The sequence below is a fragment of the Colossoma macropomum genome, unplaced genomic scaffold (assembly GCF_904425465.1).
Source record: "Colossoma macropomum unplaced genomic scaffold, Colossoma_macropomum, whole genome shotgun sequence".
Lineage (NCBI taxonomy): Eukaryota > Metazoa > Chordata > Actinopteri > Characiformes > Serrasalmidae > Colossoma > Colossoma macropomum.
In genome coordinates, this window is record NW_023494786.1 from 10,394,236 (window position 1) to 10,413,694 (window position 19,459).

Below are 19,459 nucleotides of genomic sequence, written 5' to 3' on the forward strand. Positions count from 1 at the left end.
AATTTAAGGAGATACATTTTCAAATGTTTCTTAAAAGTGTCTTCCGAGCTTGACTGCCTAATAAAATGTGCAATTGAGTTCCACAGTTTAGAAACATAGGGAGAGGCCTTTCCACATTTTGTGTTTTACACAAGGTATTTGTTGAGAGCCAGAATCTGCAGATCAAAGATCATGTTTCAGAACATAAACAGACAGACATTCTGTGATGTAAGCAGGTCCTAGGTCATTTAGAGTCTTAAACTAAAAACTAGTAATAGAACTTTAAAATCTATTCTAAAGGTACATGTAGCAATTAGTTCTTTTAATACAGTGGTGACATGACCTTTCCCTTTGTTTTTTGTTGGGATCCAGTTTGCAGTATTTTGTAAGAGTGGGAGCGATTGCTCATTCCCTAAAGGCCTCTATCTCCAGCCTGATGGCCCCCTTCATGTCTTGAGACATTCTCCTGGAGGTGGGAGTTAAAATTATTCTGAGCAGGGGCCTGTGCCAATCGTTCCCAGTGTACCCTCACTATCTGCTTGGGTCTACAAGGTCTGACCACCAGTCTTCCTTGCAATCTGATACACCTCACTACCAAATAGTGATTGGTTGACAGCTTAGCGCCTCTCTTCACCCAGGTGTCTAGAACATATGATCCGAAGTCAAACGACCCAGGGAGCTCTGGTACCAAGTTCACTTATGAACTTCCTTGTGTGTTCAATATGAACAATCAATGTCTAACACAGAAGTCCAATAACAATTCGCCATTTGGATTTAGATTGGGCAGGCTGTTCTTTCCAATCACCCTCTTCCAAGTTTCCCAGTCATTGCCAACATGAGCATTGAAATCTCCTGGCAAGACCATGAAGTCTGTAGGTGGAGCCCTTTCCAGAAACCCACCCACTGGCCGCATAAGCACACACAACAGTTGGAGTTTTCTCCCTTTGATTTTAATCCACATTGAGGCAATCCTCTCACTGACCGGGAAAACCTCCAACTGTACAGCAGCCAGCCTGGGGCTTGTGAGTATCCCCACACCCACCTGGCACCTCTCGCCCTGTGCAACTCCTGAGTAGGAGAGGGACCAACCCTTATTAAGGAGTTTTGTTCCAGAGTCTACACTGTGAATGGAGGTGAGTCTAACTATATCTAGTGGGTTCTACAGTCCAAGTCCAGTTTCTGCAGCAGGGGTCCATGCTTCCAAGGACATTCCTGCCATCTCCCACTGCCTATAAGGCAATGCACCAGTCCTACCAGCTGAACCTTGTAGTTGGTGGACCCACATGGGCCCCCTCATATTTCCTTTTCAGGTTGAGCCCAGCCAGGTTAGAGTGGGCTTGAACATTTGAAAGAGTGCAACTTCCAAATCGCTCCCCCTCCCATCCGATGTACTCTAGGCCCGCCTCCAAAGCCACTCCCCACAGAGGAGGCTGCCATGCACGCACAGGGTAGCAAACATGGCAACAAGGGGGGCCAGGTAAACAGCATGTAGCACACACCAGTAAGAACATGAACTAAACTCCACACAGCTAGAAAGTACTGGCACACATAAATATCAGGACAAACACTAAACCGATATTACTGCCTGGGCACTTCAAAAGGATATTTTCAGAAACTTTCAAATAAAACAATGGAAACCAGGAGCCTTAGCATTAGAATCTACCTAATGTTAGCCCAGCTGTGACATACTCTATCAGTCTTACTGAAACTATTACTATGTTAGGTTTGTGGTTATTTTTTTCCCAGAAATCAAATAAAACCTAAATCAAATAAGGGGAATTACCACTCAAACTTGGCATTGGACTAGAAGCCTAAAGCTGCTCCGATTTTAACCCTCGTTTTATCTCTGGCTCCGTCTAAGTCTTTCTTTTTAACTTGTTTTTTTTCTGCTCTTCATCTGTCTTTTTCTGTTTACTTGTTTTTGTTGTTTGTGCTGTTGTTGGCAAAGGAGAAATGATCAGTTTTTACATGGTGGTGATTATTTTTCTGCCATTGCGTTTGCGTTTCCTAAAGCTACTCACTGAAGACATTGATATAGACTGAATTAGTGTGCATGGGGGAGAACGCTCTGTCAGATGCTCCTAAGGGCTCTGATTGATTGTTTTGATTCAGGTGCAGTGGATTCTTGCAAATGGCCTTTGGAGTCTGAGGAGGAGTAGTCAGAGGAGCCTGATTTTTACACCGATTTTCTGTCTCACAGACTACTGTCTGGGCATAGTGACAGTTTTAGCAATGTGACAGTTATTTTTATGCCTATAGAGTAACTTACTGCAGCATTAATGATTACCATGGAATGATGCATTTGTAAACATAGCAAGGATAAGTCAAATGGACAAGCACCATTCAAAGAGAAAAGCAAGCAGTGTAGCATATAGGACAAGCTAGCTAATTCAGTAGATGCTGATAATTGGAATATTAACTTGGGCATCAATGTAATAGTTGTTCAATTAAATCACTTTTAGATAGGTAGATAATATTATAATATGTGTAGAATATACATATTACCTGGTAAAATAATATTTAAAATGTTTAATAGAAGGACAATTTTAAGGCCTGCTTTTTAACAATTTATCAACAATTAGCAAGCACTTAAAAATACCCAAATATACATATCATTTATAAGCAGACTTAGAAATGTGTTATGAATTTATGTATAATGTGTTAAGATGTGAAAGTGAAGATCTGTAAATTACATTTTAAAACAGTTATCTGCTAATCACTGTATGATTATTTGTCCTTTGTTTGAGTTCTGATTAACAGGACATACAAACATGTTCAGAACATATAACATGTATGACTAAACTTGCAACTGAAATGTGACCATTTAATAGCATTTACTATGTGTGATCAGTGTAAATATTCCTTGATTAACATGTCACACAAAAACATTTCAAGTATGCATTCAGCTGAAAGATCACAACTAATTAACATGTAACTCAACAGTCAACACTTAATAACTAATTTACAGAAGACTTTATTAACACATAATATAAATACATTTCTAACACATTTCTAAGCTTGCTCACAAATTATGTTTCTGTTTACAGGTCATTATTAAATGTTTGCTGATGCTTTAGTGATCATTAAGGAGTAAGCCTTAAAAAAGTGTGACCAGAAAATAAAAGTAAGAGAACATAATTAAATATAAATCAACACATAAATAATTAGTGATGAAAATTGTTGCAGTGCTGTTGTCTAGCAACATGTCCCACAGGCTCCACCCCTCTACGTCAGGTTTGATAGTTTTACCAGATACTATAAATGCATGAGAAATGTTAGAATGAGCATATTTCCTTGTGCTCCCTGTGCTTGTTGTGTGTTTTTGCTTTATACAGATTTTATTGTACAGTTGTCGACTTGTAAGGTGTGTATTTTTAAAATCAACTGTAGTTTTTTAAAGCTTTTATTCTAAAAATGCAGAACTCTGTAATTAACAGTAATTTAAGCATAAATGTGTTAACAGAACTGTCAAGATCTTTATTGGTTAAGATGACATTGGTGCAGGTTCTGGTGGGGATTTTTCTGTATGTGAACTGTCTGATGATATTTACCTTTCTGAACAAGGCAGTGTTCAGGGAGGACACTCGCTACATTTTGTTTGCACAAACCCTATTTGTTGACTCTGCTCTCATGGTTTTAACTGATATGCTAATGATTGTGAATTTATACCAGTACCGCATACACATGATTCCTTGCATAATTGTGTGTACAATTGCAACTATTTTCACCAATTGTACTCCACTGACTCTTGTAGCAATGTGTCTGGAGCGCTATGTTGCTATATGCATGCCTTTAAGACATGCTGACATCTCCACCAGCAGAAATAGATGTTTTGGATTTCTGTTCATATGGGGCATCAGCTCCATAGTTCCATTGTTCACGTTGATAGCATATTTATTTGTAGTTCCTCCTGCTGCTCTGTTCTCCTATGCTTTGTGTAGTGCAGAGTTAATGATGGGGGAAGAGTGGCAGGCACAAACACGGGCTATAATTTTCCAGATCCTTTTCCTATTTATGATCATTATCATTGTCTTTACTTACATCAAGATAATGATTGCAGCCAGAGCCGTGTCCTCTGAGAATAAGAAATCAACCAACAAGAGTCTCAGAACTGTGATCCTTCATGCCTTTCAGCTGTTTCTATGTATAGTTCAGTTTATAACCCCATACATTGAAATGGCTTTTTGGAAGGTAGATTTCTTGGTGTTTCATAATGTAAGATTTTCTAATTTTATTGTGTTTGTTATCACACCACGTTGTCTTAGTCCATTGATTTATGGTCTCAGGGATGAAAAGTTTTTCCTTCTTTTAAAACATAATGCTATGTGTGGTTTCACAGCCTTTTGTCAACTTTACTCAATGAATGGAAAATAAGACTTAGCAAACTAAAATGTGAGAATTTTTTTGAACAGCTCAGTATTGCAGTTTATTCACTGTGGTTTCTCACTCATGTATGAGAATAATTGAATCAGTATAATCATGAAAATGCTGAACTAGGGGTGAGCAATATAGCGAAAATATATAAATATTTAAAGATATTTTCGCTATACATGTGTATCTTGATATTATGACACACAGACATAATGCACTTGTAGTTACACATTTAAAAATTGCCATAAAACTCAGTAATTTTATTCAATGTTTTACAAACTGTGCTATACGAAATCCAATTAAACAGGACTAATCATGTTCTCATTTTAATGAAACATGCAGGCGGTCAGTGTTCTTTAAGTGCTGACGATATCAATATGCTTAGAAAAGTATATTGTTCATCTCAATAACAACGTTTATTGCAATAATGATAAAATATTATCTTTTTTCTCTCTGTGCTGAATGCTCACTTATCTCAAACAAATACAAACACAAGTGCTGCCGTGTAAAATTTTGGTTTGTAGATTTCCAAGCTATGGTCTTTTTCTGATCTTTCATAGAGGAGTTGGAGTAGAAATGAAATTATTAGACTATGAGTACATTTCCTTCCTTTTTGTTTCACAGAATTATGTTTTTATTTTCATAATATTTCAGGGTAATCCATTGATCTTGATGCTACTTCACTTTGGTATTGATCAGTTATGTTATGCATGCTTAACAGTTGGTAAGGTGTTATTTTGTTAAAATCCTTATCCTTTGCTACCAAACTTACCTTGTAGTTGTGGTATACAGAGGTTTTTCTGTTTGTTTGTTTTATCAGTTCACAACCCTTTTTTCTAAAATGCCTCTGGTGTCTAGGTGTTCTGCAACATCTCCAATGATCTTTCTGATGACTTTTCCATGCAGATGATGTTTGTGCTATAACTCGGTGCAGTACTATTCGCGTGCCACCCAAATCTTCATATAGCTCTTTGGCAGTAATGTGGGGGTTTTGCTTTTCACCTTGTTTCATCCTCAACACTTTTTAAATTCTTTTTCTTAATTTTTCTGACTTTTCAGACAGTGAAAAGTGTAAGCAGGAAGTCACATATCTTTTTGTGGTCTTCTCTTAGATATCTTTTTATAGTCTCTCCCCATTAGCACTCCTTGAAAACCTGAAAAACTTTCACTGGCCTAAATTGCTTTTATTGGCATAAAAATTAGATTAATGTAATTAGGCTACTAGTTCCTAAATCTTTTCCACCTTCCGGAAAACATACTTACACACAAATAATTTGTGTATGTGTACACACGCATTCCCTAAGAACATAGTGACTGCTATTATAGTCCTGTTTTTGCCCACTCTTAATCAAAATAGTAGACACCCTATAACACTGATCTTCAGTCAGTCACTAAAAATATTTACTTTAGATTGACGCTGTTGATTATTTTTGTTTAGCCATATAAACATGGATACTTTTCTTTTTTCCTTCCAAAATGTAAAAGAAAAACGTAAAAGAAAACGTACAAGTTTAAAACTAATCAGTGAAGGTAACAAGAGTGATGCAAACTGCAAAATACAAAATCAGTACTGGTTCACTGTCCTTAAGTTTGTTTAAATCGCCATAGCCTCTGGTCGTCTTTAGATCAAGAACCACCACAACGCCGTGATGGTAGCATGACAAATGCCTTGTTGGCGCATTCCTGTCAAATGTTTTAGCACCCTTGCAGAATTTTGTGGAAAAAAAAACAGTACTGCTTGTAAAGCTGCAGTCACACTGGACTGTTGTAATGCTGTTTTCTTCATGAGGTGGAAGAAAAGTCAGGCAGGAATGGGTTGTCCTGAAATGAGGCGGTTTTGAAAAGAATATATTTCACATACACACACACACACACACACATCTTCTAAGCTGCTTATCCTTCTGGGTTGCGGGAGGAGCTGGAGCCTATCCCAGCAGTCATTGGGTGGAATGCAGGATACACCCTGGACAGGTCACCAGTCCATCGCTGGGCATATATAGTTCAGTAAATGGTTAATATTATCTAGTTAACTAGTTTGTTTTTTTTATTTTTTGTTAACTGTGCATGACAAGTAACATTATGTTGAATGAGAATGTGTTTCTCTGTTTACATCTCTGGTTCTACTACAGAGTTAAGGGCAGAGGAAAACAGAGGAAAGTCAGGATAAGGGCAGCAGATGCTTTGGCATTAGTCACTGCAGGTGCTTGGACTTTGGAGACCAGCAGAGAAAGCAACTTGTCCAAGCTGCTTCAGTTACGGCGGTGCACTGGGTTCAGCCACAGGAGAAACATGAAAATCCAGGGCAGCAGCATCTGTGTCCCTGGTGATAGTCCCCAGGCCAGAGTTCTTTTAAAAATGTTTGTTTACAGAAAAGTGGCTGTTCTTCAGTAAAAAACAGTCAATAAATAAATAATTTGATAAATGAAAGACTTACACTGGCTTTAATAACAGGTCTGTCCCATCTTATGAAAGCTTGACTGCCTAATAAAATGTGCAGTTGAGTTCCACAGTTTAGAAGCATAACAAAGAGAGGCCTTTCCACATTTAGTGTTTTACATAAGGTATTTGTAGAAAGCCAGAATCTGCAGGTCGAAGGTCATGTTACAGAACACAAACAGGCAGACATTCTGTGATGTTAGCAGGTCCTAGGTCATTTAGAGTCTTAAACTAAAAACTAGTAATAGAACTTTAAAATCTATTCTATAAGGGTACATGTAGCAATTAGTTCTTTTAATACAGTGGTGACATGATCTTTCCCTTTGTTTTTGTTGGGATCCAGTCTACAGTATTTTGAGTTGGAACGATTGCCCAGATTACACCCAGGTTTCATACTTTGGGTTTGGCATATGTAGCAAAAGAGCCTGGCATAAATCACCTTTGAAATCCAGAAACACAAATTAATTATACAAATCATTTGTTTGGTATTAGATTTAATTGCATTTATGTGCTTGATTTCAAGCGCAAAATTAAATTTCAAGACAAACCACAAAGAGACACACAATAGTAAAGGTTAATTAGTCAGTCTATGTTGGATAAAAGGACATTGGAATTATCTTTGGGTTTATACATTATACACTTATTTAGCACACACAGAGAATTGAGCAGTTTCTTACAAAGTGTTTTTACTGTACTACCCTACCGTAGTCAGTGCTCATGTACAATACATTCACTGGTAACTCTGGGTACTGTAGTACCTATTAGTTCACCTCTCCCTTTAAGCTAAATAATAACCCATTTAACAAATAACATTTTTCTGCTGAACCCTTTACATCCACTTTTTCTTAATTGCCTTAATGGCACGGTGAATGATGCGAGTTGTGGAAGAAATTTGGTAAGATATCTAGCCAAACCCATAAGCCTGCAAACATCAGGACAGCTCTAACTTTGTTTAGATCTGCCTCAAGACCATTGGCTGTAATTTTGTATCCAACAAAAAGTATAAGTTGATTCAAAAAGATTAATCCAATTTCAAAGCGCCATATTTTTACAACCATGAGGTGCCTAGGAACCAATCACATACCAATTGAAAGAGGGGGTCATAGACTTTCTGACTGTCACCGGAAAATGGCTCCCTTCAGTCTACGAGGAGATGGTGACCCCTGAGCAGAAAGCGTTTTGCATTCTCCACTTTAATTAGAGTGAATCCATCTTAACTGTGCAACATGATTTTTGTCGACAGTGAACCTCCAACAGCTCAGAGCATTCGTCGTTGGTTCCACAACACTGTATGATCTCCGATTCTCTTGAGTAAGAAAGTGTTGAATCCTCCGGATGTTATACAGGAGGAACCTGCATGACCAAGTCAGGTTTGCAATATGAGCTGTGAACGATAACTGGCCATCCAGAATCACACCAAGACTTCTTGACTTCAGATGGAACGATCAGAGAGTTCTTGAATGAGATGGCAAGATCATGATAAGGACCTGTAGTTGCAGGGATGAATAGCAACTCAGTCTTGCTAGGATTGAGCTTCAGGTGGTGAGCTGCCATTCATGAAGAGATGTCAGTCAGATGTGTCAAGATGTGACTGGAAACCTTGGTACCAGAAGGTGTGAAGGAAAGCATTAGTTAAGTATCAGCATAGCAGTGGTAAGAGAAGCCATGAGAGGATATTACATCACCAACAGAATGAGTGTAGAGTAAAAAAGAGAAAAGGACCCAGCACTGAGCCTTGTGGGATGCCAGTGGAAAGTGGAAAGCCTGCATGGAAAGGATGTGGACCCTCTCCATGTTACCTGAAAAGAGTGCCCCTCCAGATAGGACTTGCACCACTTTCACGCAGAGCCAGTGATTCAAAGGTTGGTGAGGACAGCCAGAAGGATCGTAGGGTTGACTGTGTCAAAAGTTGCAGAGAGGTCAAGAAGAATCAGAACAGATGACCGTTTAGCTGATCTTGATGCCTGATCTTTAATCACTTCTATGAGGGCAATTTCTGTTGAGTGTGCCTGTCTGAAGGCAGACTGGTTGGGGTTGGCACATTGAAAAAATTTTGAGAAAGGAGTGACACCAGTCCGTAACTGTTGACATCAGAGCTGTCAAGCATGGGCTTCTTCAGGATGAGAGCCACTCTTGCAGTCTTGAAAGTTGATGGAACGTGACCTGATGACAAGGAGTTGTTTCATAAGAAAATTGAGGAAAGGCTAGTGGATCCATGGAGATTGACTGAAGCAATGTGGATGGGATCCAGTTGGCAGGTTGTTGGATTACTGGATTTGATCAGTTGTAGGACATCTGTAGAAAGAGAAGAAAAACGGTCTAGGGAATTGAAAGCAAGAGGACGAGGACTAGTGAAAGGAGAGGAAAGGAGTTAGAGGGGAAAGACCTTCAACCTATCAACCTTCTCAAAGAAGGTGACAAAATCCTGAGGGGTGAGAGAAGAGGGTGGAGGGGGAGGAGGAGAGTTGAGGAGAGAGGAGAAAACGCTAAAGAGCTTGCGTGGATCAGATGCTCATGCTTCCAGTTTCCCTCTGTAGAAAGATGAATTTGCAGCAATAACTTCAAGTGAGAAATGAGAGATTGGTAGGAGCGAAGATTTGCGTCAAGCTGAGATTTCCTCCACCTTCTCTCAGCCTTCCTTAGCTCTTGCCAGTTGCTGCGCAGGACACCTGTCAGCCAGGGAGCAGGTGGGGAGGATCTTGCTGGCCTGGAGGAGAGAGGGCACAGGACGTTAACTGCAGATGAGAGTGCAGAAAGGAAAACATCTGTAGCTGTGTCCAGTGAGTAAGAAGAAAATCAGTAAGGATGGGGAAGGGTAGTCAGGACAGTTGGTGCAAGAGACGAGGGAGGAATAGAGTGCAGGTTCTGCTGAGTAAAAATGAACAAAGAGGTTTTATGGACAGGAATAGCAGGGAGAGTGTAAAACAACAGCTGTGCCCTTTTGCTGTGAGTACACTCTGAAAACACCCTTTTTACATCAATTATACATTAACACAAATGGTTTTGTCCATTCTTGATTAGTAGCTGAGGATAATTCTTCTAGAAAAGAATAATCCTTGAAGTGTGTTTCACACTCACTCATTGTGCACATGCAGCAGCAAATTGCTTTTTTTTTGCTACATTTACAGCACTGTGTTTCGAACTGGGACGTCTCTCTGTGCATATATCGTCCCTGCACCACATCTACCACAGTCTTTCTTGTACTTGGTATTTGTCCTCATACTTTTGGTTTTGAGATGTTGTTTACTGTTTGCCTCTTTGTTCTAAGTTTGTTCTAAGTTTATTTTACTTGTTTCTTCTAAGTGAAAATAATGCCACCTTTTCAAGATGCAAACTAAATTTGGCACCTTTCTGCTAATTTTAATGAATAATCATTAGTTGCTGAAGCAGCACTAAGTAAGATTTTTTTGTTAAAACTGCTAGAAGTGCATTACTGCGTCAGAAAGCATGTCATGCATCTTGATATATTAATATCCCAGTCACAAAAAATAAGTCAAAAGGACAGTCTGGCTGACTGCATAGGTTTCAATTGCAAAAAAGCAACATTACACTGAGGGAGATATGGTGATAATAATAGATAATTCCCTGTCATGCTCAGAAGAGTTCTCTTTTGATACTCTTTCAGTGCACTCACAAACTTCCCATTCATCCGCTCAGGGAAAGGGTCTGAAGCTCAACCAACATTACAAAATTTTGTAGTATCTGAGAATAGGGGAAATGTAGGCTTTAATAAAAACCCTCTCATTCAAACACCAGATGTACAGGCAGTGTATGAAGCTATCAGTGATGGCCTACCTAGCCAAGTAATTATCCAGAATGTACAGCATCAGCGTAAGTGGTACATCCAGGGTGTATGACCCACCATGTCAGGCTGAGCAGATGCCACTCTGATCTACTACAGCACTTAAGAAAGCCCCCCTGGATGAAAAAAGGTGTGAAAAAGTCCTTCGGTCTACCAGTGGCCAGTGAAAAGTTTGAAAAATTCGCCATAGTGGCACTTACAGGGTCTGCTTTCAACTCGCGTGGCCGGCCAGCACTGTTCCACTGTCCACCATGAGGCCAGCCACATGCCCATTGCACGCCCTGCTTGCCGGCGCCCCCCGGATGCCCTTGGTTGGGTGTCTGTGCCATGGAGCCTGGAGCGTTTACTTCTAACAAATTAGAGTGCTCAAAGCAGGCCCACACACACCTGAATACTCTGAGTTAGGAATAATGGAATAGGGCTCCGGTTTCCGGAACCGGCGCCATGATTAAGAGGGACGGCTGGGGGCATTTGTATTGCACCGATCGGACTAGCGCAAGATGGATGAAAGCAAAAGCATTTGCCAAGAATGTGAGAATGAAAGTTGGAGGTTTGAAGACAATCAGATACCGTTGTAGGTCTGACCGTAAACTATGCCGACCCGCAATCCGGCGGCGTTACACCAAATACTGGCTGGGCAGTGTTGCAGGAAACCAAGAGTCTTTGGGTTCTGGGGAGTATGGTTGCAAAGCTGAAACTTAAAGTAATTGATGGAAGGGCACCACCAGGAGTGGAGCCTGTGGCTTGACTTGACTCAACATGGGAAACCTCACCCGGCCCGGACATGGAAAAGATTGACAGATTGTTAGCTCTTTCTCAATTGGTTGGTGGAGCGATTTGTCTGGTTAATTCCAATGAATGAGATACCCTCATGTTAGTTATGCGGCCCCCTGTGGTCGGCATTCCCAGCTTCTTAGGCGGATAAGTGGCGTTCAGCCACACAAAATGGAGCAATAACAGATCTCTGATGACCTTAGATGTCTGGGGCCACACGTGCACCACAATGGATGGATCAGCGGGTCAATGACCCCCCCTGCCAAACTCCTAACCCCTGGCTTGGCCCGGTGCTGGTGCCCAGTGCGGTAGGAGAGAGGCTGGATAAGTTTGGCTCGGTGTGGGTTCCAATTTCTCTCTTCTGCTGCTAAATCTGCTAGACATAGAGGTTGGGTGTGCATGCATGCGAGGGTGGATGCTGCACTGCAAGCTCCACGCTCAGAGGCAGGTGAGGCGGTTACCCTCCGGTGCTGAGGCACCAGAGGTGCTTTCAGACGCTGGTCTGCTTTCCCACTAGGGCCTGCTGTCGTTTGCAGCCACACCGCCACACTCCTCCTTCTTCTCCATTCCTCCAGGCTCATTCTCCTAAACTCAGTGCTTCAGCACAGGACACAGGTATCTACTGCTGCTTGTGGCAGGCACAGGGGTGAGATTCAATGACGTGAAGGGCCGGGCTCTCCTATGCGTAGGGACCACCGGGGCCTGCTATTTGCAGCCACATTGCCGCACTCCTATACCACTTCAAGTCAAGTCAAGTCAAAGTTTATTTATATTGTGCCTTCTACAACTGGTGTTGTCACAAAGCAGCTTTACAAAAATATCCAGGTCCAAGCCCCCATGAGCAAGCCAATGGCGACAGTGGCAAGGAAAAACTCCTTAAGAGCAAGAGGAAGAAACCTTGAGAGAAACCAAGACTCAAAAAGGGAACCCATCGTTCTCTGGTTGACACTGGATAGGAAACAGCATTAGTAATATTAGTATACAAAACAGGGAAAAACTGGTGGAGCAATGGTTAATTAAATAGTTTGAGTTTATGCAGTAGGAGCAGCATCATCATCATCAGGAGAGTCAGTTCATGCAGGTGAGGTTTGCACAGCGTTGTACAGCATGAAGCTTCATGGTGGTCAAAGTGGTCCAGAAGGCTGAAACGGTCCAGAAGGCTGGCAAGCGGTGGGCACTCAATCAAGGCAGAAGAAGCAGCAGCATCAGTCCGCACAGGATGGGGAGCTGTTCAACTCTGCAAAGAAAAAGAAAACACGCAGAGTTAGTTCTGTAAGGAGTGACTAATAACAGATTACAGATTCCATCCACTGGACTTGAAGGTGTATGCGCATGAGTATGGATGCTGCTCTACACATTGATCAGATGCCTGTCTGAGGGTCGCTAATGCAATCAATCGGATTCGCCATTCCCCTTCTGAGGGGTTCAGGGGACTGCGGCTGGAGGTTCATAGGTGCCACTCCCGTGCGCCTTCATCTGATGCTCATCAGACCCCATAAAAGGCGTTGGTTGTGAGAGAAAATATTCTCAATATATGTTATTTTCCCTTATGTTATTTTCTTAAGGTCTAAACCATTTTCACTGTAGAGAGCAAATGGCAGAAGTAGTGATAACTGTCACACTCTCACCTTGCCCCCTCCCTCCTTTGTTTGTATTTAAATGACCCTTCGTCTCATGACCTTAAGGTGATACTATCACCCCTTATCTCTGCCCCCTACATCTCTATTCATACCCCCTGTCAACAATCCCTCCTTACCCCTCCTCAAAGTCCTTTTGTTCCCCCTTCCCCCTCTTTAGTTTTTCAAAATATATAAGGTCTTTCCAAAATATTCGTGTGAGACTGGACTGCAGATTGGACTAGACTAGACTGGTGACCAGACCAGACTGGTGACACACTGATAACCAAGCTGTGCCCGTGCATGATTGTCTGCATGTGAATAAGACCAGACTCCTGATCCTGCTGATTGACTGCTGATCGACCACGCTGTACCCATACTCTGTATGTGGAAATAAACTCCAGTCAACACTGAAGCTCCAGTCTCCTGACTCTTCTTGCCGAATTTCTAACAGTTGATATATACCGCAGGGCAGTGGCCATGCAAGTTGGAATCCGCTAAGGAGTGTATAAAAACTCACCTAGTGAATCAACTCGCCATAAAAATGGATGTCGCTGAGCAGCGGGCCCATACCCGGCTGTCACTGGCATCACGAACCAAAGCTCGGGGCTTTACGCTGCGACAAGTGGTATGGCCATTGCGGTGGCGCAGAAGCCTTTGGCTTGGGCCCAGGTGGAGCTGCCGTTGTTGCAGATCTTGGTGGTAGTATCAAATACTCAAATGAGAGCTTTGAAGGCTGAAGTGGAGAAGGGTTCCATGTAAACAGCAGTTGAACATGGGTCAGTCAGTCCTAAGGGATAGGCAAATGTCGTTCGGTAGGGTGTGGTGATGGCCTAGGTGGCCCCAGCTGATAGAAAGAGAGTCGGGTTCAGATCCCCAGATTTGGAGATGGGTGCCACAAGGCATCCAGTGTGGTAATGCATTTGAACCCGGAGACACCAACGCGGGCCCTCGGAGGAGCTCTCTTTTCTATGTTAAGGGCAGGGGGCCCTGGAATAGGATTACCCCAAGATAGAGGCCCTAGCCCTGGAAAGCACCACAGTTCTTGCGGCGTCTGGTGAGCTCTCGCTGGCCCTTGAAATTCCGTTGGAGAGGGTGTAAATCTTGCGCCAAGCCGTACCCATATCAACAGCCTCTGGCACGTTGGAACACTGTAGGTAAGGGAAGTTGGCAAGCCATATCCATAAATTCGGGAAAAGGATTGGCTCTGTAGGCCTGAGTCAGTTGGGCCAGGGTGCGAAGCGGGGGAGGGGCTGGGCCTGCGCCGCGGCTAGGGAGAGCAGCCATTCTGTTAAGCCCGTTCACATCGCCTCCCTGCCATAAAGCCCTTGTTGTCTCTCCCGTTCCACCTTCCCCACCTTCTCTGGAAAGAAGGGGAGGCAGAGTGGGTCTGGTGTGCGCGGGCCGATCCATTTGGGTGGGGGCTGCGCCTCTACACGCCGTGCCAGAAGTTGGGGATATGTGTGTGTTGGGCGTGCTGCGTTTGTGACTCCAGGACGCATGCTGGGCCCTTCTCACGGATCTCCTTGCCTAATGGCCAGCATCAAACAGTCAACTTAGAACTGGTGCAGACCAGGGGAATTCGACTGTTTAATTAAAACAAAGCATCATGAAGGCTCTCAGCGGGTGTTGACATGATTTGATCTCTGCCCAATGGTCTGAATGTCAAAGTAAAGAAATTCAAAGAAGCACGGGGAAACGGCAGGAGTAAATATGACTCTCTTGTGTTTTTATAGACTTCATGAAGGCCTTCAACTCCATCTCGCACTAACATATCCTGTGTGCACTCGCGCAGAGACAGTTTGACCTACATGTGATTAAGCTGATCCAGTCAGCTTATGTGGACTATGTGACCAGAATCATCATCATTGGAGTTAAGTCACTACCCATTGGTATGAAAGCTGGAATGAAGCAAGGTGATCCAATGTCAGCAATCCTCTTCAACTTGGCTATGGATCCCCTTATCCAAGCCCTTGAAACCTTTGGAAGTAGCTACATGATAGGGGGCAATAGCATTACTACCCTAGCATTCACAGATGATCTGGTCCTTATTAGCAGCTCAAGGGAACGCATGTGTGGCAACCTTGCCGTACTGGAGAACTTCTGTAATTTTAATTCTGTGAATTAAATGGGGCAGTATCTCTTACACAGTCAATGACTGTTCTCCTTGGACGATGGGAGAGGAATCCATCCACCTCATTCAGCCTCATGAGATGGAGAAATATTTGGGTGTTAAGGTGAATCTTTGGGTGGGGATCACCAAACCAGATATGCACTCCCAGCTACGGGAGTGGGTGGCCAAGATTGTAGGCACACCTCTCAAACCATATCAGAAAGTTTGGTTGCTTAATGACTTTGCAATACCATGGCTGATTTATCTGGCCGATCACTATGATATTAAGGACACAATGTTGGCCACACTGGATAATACAATCAGGAAAGCAGTGAAGGAGTGGCTGCACCTGCCACCGTCAACCTGTGGAGGTCTCCTGTATTCGAGGGCCATGTATGGCGGCCTAGGTATCCAGAAGCTTGAGGATCTTGTTCCATCCATCCAAGCTTGTTGCCTATACCGGTTGCTGGGCTCCAATGATGATATTGTACATACAGTAGTGACAGAGATGAGTGGCAGATCTGAGTTTGAAAGACTATAGCTGAGAGCAGGGGGGGATCCTGCCCAAAACCCCCAGGTGGACAGTCCTGACAGGGAGAACATGTCACACCGGAAGGGCCAAACCCAAGTGATTGGTGGAGGGAGGAGAAGGTTGCATGGTGCAGTCTTACGGTACAGGGCAGAGGAGTTGAGATTTTAACTAATGACATGGCTAGTAGTGGCAGGATGAGGAACCTGGCGAGGGTAGGGTCCGAACAACGTCACTACATAGCTGCATTGCAGCTAATGGCGAATGTGTACCCAACTCGTGAAACCCTAACACATGGTAAATCTAAGTTGTGTGCAGAGTGCCAAAGATGTGGCGTGCACCTAGAATTTTGCTCACACATACTTGGGCAGTGTCTGGCAGTTCAGGGAAGCAGGACTAAGTGACACAACAAATTGTGTGCCCTTGTGGTGGAGGAGGCTGAGAGGTGGCCCTGGTACTCGGGGAACTCAGGATAAGTGGACCTTTGGGCGAACTGAGACTGCCTGACCTGGTGTTATGCAAAGGCACCACTGCTTTGGTTGTTACTGTCACTGTGCAGTTCGAGTGCTCTGTATGGTCTCTCAAGATGGCGGCAGAGAAAAAAGGTCGGACATTATACTCCTTATGATTCTCAGATAGCCACGTTGGTTCAAGACTTTCGGTGAGCTGTTCAGCCGACGAGCCCTCTTGTACTCTATTGATGTCCTGAGGGACTTCAGAAAGCTGGTGCAGCCCATCGGGCAACTGGGTGTATGGGCGAGTTCTTCGTCTGATACACTAGGGTCCACCTCTTTACAGATGGGGGGTGGACCCGAAGATGGCGCATCCATAGCCCGAGGTGGAGAGTAAGCTCACCCCCAGTCTTACAACTGGCTGCCAGGGGATCCTGCCATGATTCATCCGCCAGCCATTGCACATCATCCTTGCTTTTTTATTTTTTCCCCTGAGGCAAAATTACAAGGAGGGGCTGGTAGGATTGCCATTGTGTGGGGTACACTTTCTACTGGGAAGTGGCCTTTGGATCACTTGATGACAAGTGGGTTGGATACCTGAGGGGCGTCCCAAATGATCAACTTACTAACAGCCCAAGGGTGGACATGGGCACGTGCCTATGCCCCTGTGGATGGTTTGGGCAAGTGGTAGCAGCTACATCACCACGAAAGAACTCGTATGTGTTTTCTCCAAAAAGAAGCCAGGTGCCTCGTCTTCTAATTAGTGATGTGAATGAATGGATGAACGAGATTCCTACCTACTATCTAGTGAAACCACAGACAAGGGAACAGGCTTGGCAGACTCAGCAGGGAAAGAAGACCCTGTTGAGCTTGACTCTAGTCTGTCATTGTGAAGAGACATGAGAGGTGTGGAATAATTGGGAGGCCCCACTCCGTTGGGTGCCACCAGTGAAATACCACTACTCTTATCGTTTCCTCACTCACCTAGTGAGGCAGGGAGGTGAGCCCCCTGACATGGGGCTTTCACTTTCAGTGTCAAGCTCTGTGGGCCCCTCCCCGACCCATGGCCACAACCTGCTCCGGGGACAGTGACCAGTGCAGAGTTGGGCTGGGGCGGTACATCTGTCAAAGCGTAATGCAGGTGTCCTAAGGCAAGCTTAGGGAGGATGGAAACTTCACATATAGCAGAAGGGCAAAAGCTTGCTTGATCTTAATTTTCAGTATGAATACAGACCGTGAAAGCAGGGCCTCACGATCCTTTTGGCTTTTTGGGTTATAAGCAGGAGGTGTCAGAAAAGTTACCATAAGGATAACTGGCTTGTAGAGGCCAAGTGTTCATAGTCACTTTTCGATCCTTCAAAGTCGGCTCTTCCTATCATTGTGAAGAAGATTCACAAAGCATTGGGTTGTTCACCCACTAACAGGGAACGTGAGCTGGGTTTAGACCGTCATAAGACAGGTTAGTTTTACCCTACTGATGTAGTGTTGTGGCAATAGTAATCCTGCTCAGTACAAGAGGAACTGCAGTTTTAGACATTTGGTGCATGTTCTTGGCTGAGGAGCCAATGGTGTGAAGCTACCATCTGGGGGTTTATGACTGAATGCCTCCAAGTCAGAATCCCACCTAAAAGTAACAATAACCCTGCGCCACGGATCTTCGGTTGGTCTGGCATAGCTGGGGTTCCCTCCCGGGGGACCCCCCATGAGCAGAGCCATCCGTGACTGGGCTCAGGTGTGGCTGAAAAAGTCCCGCACCTTCTTGCAAGTTTGTGTGGAACCAGGTGTTAAAGGACTCTCAAATGACCTGATTCTGGGCCAGGGTGTCATGAGTGGCAGGGCAGCTCCTTCGTTGTGATCCATTGAAAGTCATCCCTCAGTCCAACCTTTTGTCTACTCCAATGTGGGGCTCTGCACTGCAGCCAGAGTGGGAAAACAAAAGCCCCCCATTTTGGAGAACCCATAGGTCTCCAAGTGGCCATAATTCACCTAGGTGGCAGCTCCAGGGTGTATGACCCATGCTGCCAGGCTGACCAGATGGCACTATGGGTGAAAAGTGCTGTGAAAAAGCTTTTGTGGTCTACCAGTGGCTAAGGAAAACAGAAAAATTGTTTTTATAGCCTACCATTGGTTGGTAAAAATGTTGAAAAATTGTCTTTATGGTCTTCCAGTGGGAATCAATTTCAGGGTTAATGTTTTTCTGGTCTTCCCAGTGGCCCAGTTCTCTATGGCAGCCATATTAAAGAATATAAGCCCCCTGGGGTGCTTAAGTGTGGGCCCAAAGAGTTCAAATGGTGTACTGTGTTCCTGGGAGTCCACAGCCCAGTAGGGATGAGAGTGGGGTATCCGAGGAAGCCCGAGGATGGAACTAGGGGAAGAAGAGCCGCAAGAAGTATATGGATATTGTGGCGGTACAGAAGGGTGGGTATTGTTGATCTCCGGAACAGAGCATGCTAGGGTATTGGATGATGGGTCGTTGGAAGCAGGTGGAGAAGCAGAGTAAGCTATTAATATTTGGTGGTGGTGGTGGGTATAACATCCCTGGAGCAATGGGCAATTGAAATAAAGGGGTAAGGTGATTGTATCTTGGAAATGGTGTGAATCATTGACTCAGGGGGTTTTTACTTGATGAAGGACTGGGTCTCGGATGTAAGCTATTAAAGTTTGGTGGCAGTGGTTAATTCTCAAGGGCCCCTGTTGAGCTTTCAAAGTCCCCCCGGCTAAAGTATCACATTCCCAGGCTTATATTTCCAGAACGGAAGTATGTAGAAAGAAGTAAAGTTAAAGTTAGGGACCTTCGAAAAAAAGCACGGCCGAGATCTGAAGCTCCAAAGTCGGACCCAAGTGATAACTTTCTTGGCCCTGGAACTTAGAAAGAGAGCGAGCTTTCAAAATGCTAATGAGTTGATTAGTAGATGGGGCAGCCCCTCCCACTGACAGCATTTGGTCATGATGCACGTGCCCGCAGGGGGGCTATTGGGCCTGGAAATATTGACCTAATGGCATTGGCACACTTAGCTCCGGTTCTCTTTGGGCTAGAAGGTCATAGCTAGTATTGTTGGAAAAGCTTGATGACCGAAGAGACCTTTTCAAAGGACCGTGAGGTGCTTTGTCGTGAGCCTGTTCCCCAGATCTCAGATTCCAGCAAAGCTATCACCACAGTTCAAAATGATTTTGTTCCGGCCCAGGGAGGGTAGTATTGGGTTTAAATTTGATCAGGCTGGGATGGTTCAGAAGTTATTAGCCCGGGAAGCTCAGAACATCCAGTTCCCCGGGTTCTGGAGCTTATAACTCCAGTTCCCCGGAGGCTAGGTGGATGAAGCCCATGGAGGTAGGTAGTGTTGGAACATGGAACTCTATACTTACTCTCAGATCTGTTGGAAGTCATAC

General features: G+C 43.9%; 1 protein-coding gene across 1 annotated transcript; it reads left to right on the top strand.

Annotated features, from left to right (window-relative positions):
• The first annotated feature begins 3,182 nt into the window (after positions 1 to 3,182).
• LOC118797663 (odorant receptor 131-2-like) lies at positions 3,183 to 4,409 on the top strand. The gene is made up of 2 exons (XM_036556931.1): positions 3,183 to 3,213; positions 3,443 to 4,409. Exons 1-2 carry the CDS (start codon positions 3,183 to 3,185, stop codon positions 4,351 to 4,353), a joined length of 942 nt encoding a protein of 313 aa, XP_036412824.1. The 3' UTR covers positions 4,354 to 4,409.
• The last annotated feature ends 15,050 nt before the right edge of the window (positions 4,410 to 19,459 follow it).